This window comes from Hordeum vulgare, chromosome 7H (assembly GCF_904849725.1).
Source record: "Hordeum vulgare subsp. vulgare chromosome 7H, MorexV3_pseudomolecules_assembly, whole genome shotgun sequence".
In the NCBI taxonomy this organism is placed as follows: domain Eukaryota; kingdom Viridiplantae; phylum Streptophyta; class Magnoliopsida; order Poales; family Poaceae; genus Hordeum; species Hordeum vulgare.
This window is the reverse complement of record NC_058524.1, coordinates 2,872,850-2,880,657: the sequence shown is the minus strand read 5'-3', so window position 1 is coordinate 2,880,657 and position 7,808 is coordinate 2,872,850. Positions and strand designations below refer to the sequence as shown.

The 7,808-nt window shown below is 44.4% G+C and overlaps 1 protein-coding gene across 1 annotated transcript; it reads left to right on the top strand.

The window, feature by feature from the left end:
- Positions 1-2,734: 2,734 nt before the first annotated feature.
- On the top strand, positions 2,735-7,254 carry LOC123412702. The gene is made up of 3 exons (XM_045105642.1): positions 2,735-3,985; positions 6,000-6,185; positions 6,262-7,254. Exons 1-3 carry the CDS (start codon positions 2,825-2,827, stop codon positions 7,180-7,182), a joined length of 2,268 nt encoding a protein of 755 aa, XP_044961577.1. The 5' UTR covers positions 2,735-2,824; the 3' UTR covers positions 7,183-7,254.
- The last annotated feature ends 554 nt before the right edge of the window (positions 7,255-7,808 follow it).

Here is a 7,808-nt window from a genome sequence, read left to right as displayed (position 1 = left end):
GTCATGAATGCTTGCGCGTCTTGCCCGTTCACACACTGACGCCATTATAGTCTGCACTCACTAGATACACGCATGTTTGTTGTTGTTTAGGACATGTTTGGTTCATGACTAACTTTGCTACAATTAACCTTAGGCAAAGTGTAGCTGCCACAAAAAGTGTGGCTAACAAAATGAACACCACAAGTGTGACAAGATTTGGCAAAAAATTAAGTCTATGACATGTGGACCATATACCTATAAAAGAGTGGCAAGCCACAGGTGTGGCAATGAACCAAACACATGCCTAAAGTATTATGGCGTGACTAAGGTTAGATGTGGCAACCTTAAGCTGGAAACCAAACAGCCCCTTAGTCGACCCACACTGAAATCATATTTATAAGAATAGAGAGAAGACTCTCAATCTGATTCTCGTAGGAAATGAGTAGACTCGAATTCGGACCGATGTGCATGTATACGTGGACGCGAGTTGTCGTAGTATACATATACATGTATGTAAGCTAGTTTGCAATGTGTTTATAACAAACTGTCCACTTATGTCATTATGTGTTTTATGCAAATATATCAATCTCATATACAAAGGCTATCAAAGCAAAAAAAAAAATATTGGCTTTGTAAGCCTTTCTCTGTCCTCTTGTTATAACAAGTTTTTAGCAATCCAATATACAAAGGCTATTGGAGATGCTCTAAAGTCGTATTTTTTTTATGTTTGTGTGCGTTGTTGTTAGTTGTGTGTCCTAATCATGGAGAGACCGAGTGTAAGCGCATGATGTACTTGTTGGTTTGTTGTTCATAGTCATGAATGCTTGCCCGTCTTGACAGTTAACACACTGGCATCACTATGCTTACATGTTTGTTGTTGTTAGGAGGCCCACACTGACACCATATTCACCACTCATCTACTTAGGAGCATCTGCCCGGAGAACCACACTTACAAATCAAACAATGGGCTTGCAACTGAGGTGAGAAAAAAGGCCGAACTTGTTTACAAACAAACAAGGACGAGCAAACCCCCTAGTTGACATGCACATCCTCCTCGTGTCGTCTATATTAAACAATCAAAAGGAAATGCAGCAAGAAAATGAGCAGGCAACAACAAAATGGACGTGATATAGAAGCGACAACAAGCGAAGACATGTCGCTTGCAATTCTATAACACAGACTAGTAATGAACAACAAAAAAGGGCCATGGAAATGGTCCAGGAAAAAACAAACATGCCAAACGAAAGATGGGCCTAAAAAAGAGTGCGTCCGGCACGAACAACCCGATAAACTAGACATTCGGATGACTCGGCCAAGAAATAACGCACCGAAACGGGCTGCCAACACGTCATGATAAATGGATCGACAATAGTGAAGCCAAAATGGCCAACAAAAAGATGTGCGACAAACGAATAGTGACCAGGGAGGCGAGGGATCGAGCGCTTGAATGAAAATTATAGACACTAAATAGAATGGTGGCAAACTTAGATGAGACATCACTTCATATGAAAAATCATTTATGAATTTAGAAGGTGTTTTCATAAAAATATTCACAAATTTGAGAAAAGGGAAAAAAGACAAAATGAAAAAGAAAGAAAGAAATAAGATAAAATAAAAACGGACACAAAAAGAAAAACAGACAGAGCTAATAGTGAAAGGAAAGAAATCTACAAAGAACAAAAAGGTTGATAATGAAGGAAAGAGAACGGAAGATGTAAGAGAGTGACAACACAGAGTTAGAGGAAAATCGATGAGCGGTCTTGGTTTACATGGGTTAGCCGGTAGACTTTCGAATCTCGCAAGCCATTGAAAAAACGAACAAAAAAAGCAGAAAACAAGCAGAGCCCATCCTCACGGCGGCTAAATAACGGGTTGATAGGGAAAATAAATGATAACGGTTCAAAACAATGACCATGACGAAGCGCGCTATAGAACGATGTGAATCGCAGTTGCGGCTCCATCAATAGATAAAACGGTCAATAACTTACTCCATCCGTTCCTAAATATAAGACCTTTTAGAGATTACACTACAAACTACATACGGATGTACATAGACATATATTTTATAATGTAAATTCACTCATTTTGCTCCGTATGTGGTCGTCGAATGAAAACTCTAAAAGGTCTTATATTTAGGAACGGACGGAGTAGATGTGAGATAACTATTTCACATCTAACACAAAAAAATTATTTATTTGATGAAACACAAAGATTGATGCAAGTCCACGTGAGAGGGAGAGAGTCAAGAATAGAAAAATCATAAAGACGTTACGTATTGCCTAGATGTCTCGCAGCAGTTCAGTGAAAAAAGCCCAGTGAAAAAAGCAAAAGGCAAAACAGGCCCAAGCCCGAACGCAAGGACAACGGGCCACACAACACACAAGGAAGGAAAAAAAAACAAAAGGCTACCTACGCGGGACGTCAAAGGAACGGAACGTACGATCCTCAACATGGTCAGCGACACGAATCAAAGGGCACGAAAAAACAAGCGACAAACATATCTAACGGTGATGGATTTAGATGTAAGATACTTATTTCACATCTAGATGTAAAATATCAAATCAAATGAAAAATTATCAATTTTGCCTTCTTCTTTTTTTACCTCCGGTGTTAATGTTTTTCATCGTGAAAATTTAGGAACATATTGAACATGTAGAATTTGTTGACCCTCCAAAATCCAGTTTTCAGAATTTTCTAATGCAAGATTATTGGAGGAGCTCGAGCACACAAATGCCGCACTTATTATAAATAAAGCATCCAATCTGAGCAAACAAACTCAGAGCAGAGCTAGAGGAACCGATACAGAGAACAACTTATTGCTCAATCTATCGCACGCCCGCCAGCCATGGGGGGCGACGACAGCGGCCGTGGCAGCATCGCCTTCTTCGGGACCTACCGCCCGCCGGTGCCGCTGGACATCTACTCCTGCCCGGCCAACCCGCCGCCGTCCTCTCGGGAGGACGAGCTGCACCTCACCGACGGCGTCTCCTACAACCAGAACGGCCGGGCCATCCCAGCGCCCGCGCTCAAGGATCTCCTCGCGTTCCTGGGCAAGAAGAACCCCGGTCTCGCCGCCGAGTGCGGCGCCACGCCGGACGACGCCGAGAAGGGCCGCATCGCCGGCCTCGTCTTCGTCTCCGAGAGGGACAACGGGCTCGAGACGCTGCATGTGGCCCTTGTGCGCCCCAGCGGCGAAGGTGGTGCGGTGAAGGTGCTGAGCCTGGGCGACGTCTACGGCGCCGACACCTTCGGGGGTTCGCGGCTGGAGGACAGCGGCTGCATCGCCGGCGGCTTCAAGGTGGGCGCTCGGGCCGTCGGCCACTCGCTCGTGTACGTCTCCACCAAGGAGCCGGTGACAAGACGCCGTACGCCGTGGACCGTGGTGTACAGGACCAACCTCGGCGACGGCAAGACCGAGCGCCTCACCCCGCCAGGTCAGTACGATGTGAGCCCGGCCGTGTCGCCGTCCGGGAAGATGGTGGCGGTGGCCAACTTCCGAGGGAACAGGTGGACCGGCGAGATCGAGCGCCTCAACACCGACATCGTCATAATGAACGTGGACAAAGCGGCGCAGGGCGGACTGGGGCGCAAGATCCTCATCAGGGACGGCGGGTGGCCAACGTGGGGCAGCGACAACGTCATCTTCTTCCACCGAGGGACTGGGGAGTCCCCGACGAACTGGGCCGTCTTCCGGTACGACATCGCCACCAAGAAGACTGTCCAGGTGACGCCGGTGAGCATCGACGCCATGACTCCGGCGGCCATCAGCGAGACCAGGGTGGCCGTGGCCACCATCCGCCAGAAGTCTATGCAGGCCGCCATGACCACGCCACGTGAGGATGCAGAGTACCGGCACATCGAGATCTTCGACGTCGCGTCACCGGAGCCGCCCGTGCAGATCAGCCAGAAAATCAGGCCGAAAGCCGACCACTACAACCCTTTCGTAGTCGACGGCGGAAGCCGCATCGGCTACCATCGGGTCAGAACTGATGATCTCCTCATTGGGGTATGTCTTCTCTTTTGCTAATTCTCATTTGCCTGATATAAATCTCAACCAACTAAAATTGCACTCTCTTAACCATGGAACTTCAGTGAAACAAGTTCTAGTTTTTATGTCGATTCTTAAGTGATTTTATATGTGGAAACGGTTGGAAATATAGCTAAGATGGATAAATAAATGATACCCCGGGCGTTGCTATGAAAATTTGTTGCGATTAATATATATTCATGAGACTTAGTCGTCTGATATTTGGATACACAAATAGAAAATAAAAATACATATGTTTTAATGTTTTTGATATAATTAGTTGTTAGTATTTCTCATGCATATGCATGATGGAAGAATATAAGTAGTGGGATCACCCTCAAAAAATAGGACCCTGATATTCACCGGAGTGCGGCGGGCGGGCGGGGGGGGGGGGGGGGGGGCATTGAGGGAACGCCCCATGAAGATATCAGCGAAAATCTATTGGGGTTCCTGTTTTTAAAATATTTTATCTCTTAAATGAAAATTCTGATTAAAAAATTATTTTGACCATTAAATATGTCGAGATGAGATCTTTAAAACTAGATCTCATATCAATATGTTTCGACGAATTTTATTGTTTTGGTTAAAATTTGAAATACTTATTGCACATAAATTGCCAAGGTGTTTACACTTAATTTGTCATGATATGTTTCAACTACTTTTCCTTCGACAATTAAAGTAATTTTTTATATATTATAAAAATTGGGAGTTAAGAAACTAAATGTGTCACATAAAGCTGTCATGATCCATGAAATAATTTTGACCAGGTACATTATTAAAAACAAAACTGTGCGTAAGTACTTTAAAAATGCAAGGTTAGTGACTCAAATTCCATGAACCATAAACCAAAATTGCAACGATGAATTGGTTAAATTTGCGATGATACATGCACTCAAATTTACCATGGTTCATACAAAAAATAATTTCGATGGTCAAAAAACTAGAATTGCCATGGTCAAAAATACTAAAATTGCCATGATCTATAAACAAAATTTGCCATGATGAATTACTGAAAATTACCATGATGCATGAATTCAATTTGCCATGGTTAATTCCTAAAAACTGACATGGTCAATTAATTAAATATTCTGTGAAAAGTAGTAGAAAAGAAAACGGTAGCTTTAAATCTAGAAGAAAAAAAATAGACAAATCATATCATGACAACTTTAGTGTAAACTCTATAGCAATTTCAGTGTAAATATCATGGCAACTTTTGGCCCTAAAAGAAGTCATTAAAACATATAAATATGGAATCTAGTTTTAAAGATCTCGTCGAGAGACTTATTGATGAAACGGACTTTTAATCAAAAAAATTGTTTAAGAGATAAAATATTTTGAAGTCCAAACAACCGAACAGATTCCCATGATGACATATGTATGACGTGCCAAGATGGATGAGGGTGGGGCATTTAGACCATGTTGATTCGTGCCACACATATGCCATTCGGCTTTGCTAAAAATCAGTCGACTGAGAGAAGTCTCAGTCGATATTGTAGTCCGTTGATTTTGCATCAAGATTCGTGCAAATAAAAAAAATTCCCAGTTTTTTTTCTTTTCGCATGCTATATTACTTGACTGAGACTTGGTGAAGTCTCAGTCGACTGAGACGTAGGCAATCCCTATGCCATTTATCGTATGGGGAAAATATGAGGGGAATGCTAAGGTGAAAAATGTGGCGAGTTGGGATGTGTGTGTGGCAATAAAGAATATAAATAGCATTTCCCATACATGGTGAGAGAAATACATGGATGTGAGGTGGCATGTGTGGTGAGGTGGCAAATGCGTATGCTGAAAGAAATAAAGTAGTGGGGATCAACTCTTTAGGTATATAGGATTAAACACGTATTCATGACCTTTTGCCTTATCTCATTCATCATAATTATACATATGTATGCACATACAAGATGAAATTATCACAAGCTTTGACAAATAATAATGTGTTTAAATGACTCCTGATTAAGATTACTTAATTGTGGGCATGATATGTATGCAGAATAATGTTGCTGCCCCTACGAAGAGCTTCGACAAGATACACTCCCCTCACATAGATGTGGGGTTGTTCAGAGTGACAGGTGTGTTCCCAACCATTTCCAAGGATGGCTCCAAGCTTGCCTTCGTCGATAACGAGTTCAAGGCCGTCTGGCTTGCCGACACCCAAGGCTTACGCGTCGTCTACGAGGTATCTATCTACCATGCATTGTCCCTCGAGAAGTAGAAAGAATTAATAGAAATCTCACACAAGGAAAAAATTGCAGAAGCGGGGTCCCAACAGCGTCTTCTCGACGGCGTGGAACCAAAACCCCGACAAGGACACATTGTACGTCTGCGTGGGGCCGTCCTTCTCTGCCAGCAAGCCGCTAGAGATCTACGCCATCTCCAATGCGTCTGGGCCATCCGCTGGCCGAAAGGTGCAGCGCCTCACCGCCGGGAACTTTAACAATGCCTTCCCATCGAGCAACGCACAGGGAGACAAGTTTGTGTTTCGATCGACAAGGGATGGCGGCAAAGAGAAGTTCCACAAGAACCTCTACATCATGGAGGACGCAGAGGAGGGGGAGTTTGGTGAGGGCACAGTGAAGCGGCTCACCAATGGACCATGGACCGACACCCATTGTAGTTGGTCACCCAAGGGTGACTGGATCGTCTTCTCTTCCACGCGGGAGATGCCAGCCAGCGCGCCGGAGAAGGCTTTCCTCGACGCCGGATACTTCGCTGTGTACCTAGTGAAGGTCAGCAACCCCACTGTGGTGGTGCGGGTGGTGCAGAGCTCGGCGACCCTTGCAGGACACGTGAACCACCCCATTTTCAGCCCCGACATGAGGAGCATCGTCTTTGCCTCCGACCTCGCCGCCGTCTCCAATGAGCCCATCTCCATGCCCGTCTTCCTCCACTCCGTCAGGCCCTACGGTGACATCCTTTCCGTTGACCTCCGCGACACTGACGACATCACCAAGAACAAGGACATCCAGGAGTTCCATCGGATCACGCATAGCCGATACGAGTACTCCACTCCAACATGGACAAAGTTCGCCACGAACGACCCCAACGAGCAGTGGAACATGCTCGCTGCCAAGGGCAGCACCCCCTTCAGGCCAGCGTGCCCCTACATGTACCCTGACGGAGGAGAAGGGTGGCACATGGCTGGTCACCTCACCATCCCAAAGAGATGCTGCTAGCTTCCTCAATTTGTTTCCATTTTATAATTCTGCTGAATTGTGCAATTGAATAAAGTGTGTTTTTATGTTCTATTCTCTGCATACATTCCTCGCCTTCCTTGTTACGCAACAATCCAATAATTTACACTTTCTCTGTTTTTAAATATAAGACCTTTTCAAAAAATTAATACACACAATATACATAGCAAAATGAATGAACTATCACTCTAAAATATATGCATATACATCCATGTATAGTCCATATTAAAATCTGAAAAGTCTTATATTCAAAAATAGAGGGAGTAGTAAATAGTAAAATTTCGCGACCTATGAGCCTTGTGAGCGCTTTGACATCCTTGCATGCCACCTTCTCAGTGCTTTGACATCCTTGTCCGTCTGATCTGGAACCAAACGTCAGCTAGTCAGGCAGCCACAATATGCATGGGCCAATTTCACCGTGCGTGCTATAATCGGTCCTATGTAGTTGGGCAGCTGCTCGATGAATCGTGAGTGGACATGCAGCGACGCGAGGTTGATATCCACATCGTTTGCAACTCTAATACAACGAGCCGGTATAATGTTTTATATACCTCGTATACTAAGTGGTATAGTCTGCGTATTACGACTGACCGCTCCTGCTAACAAGT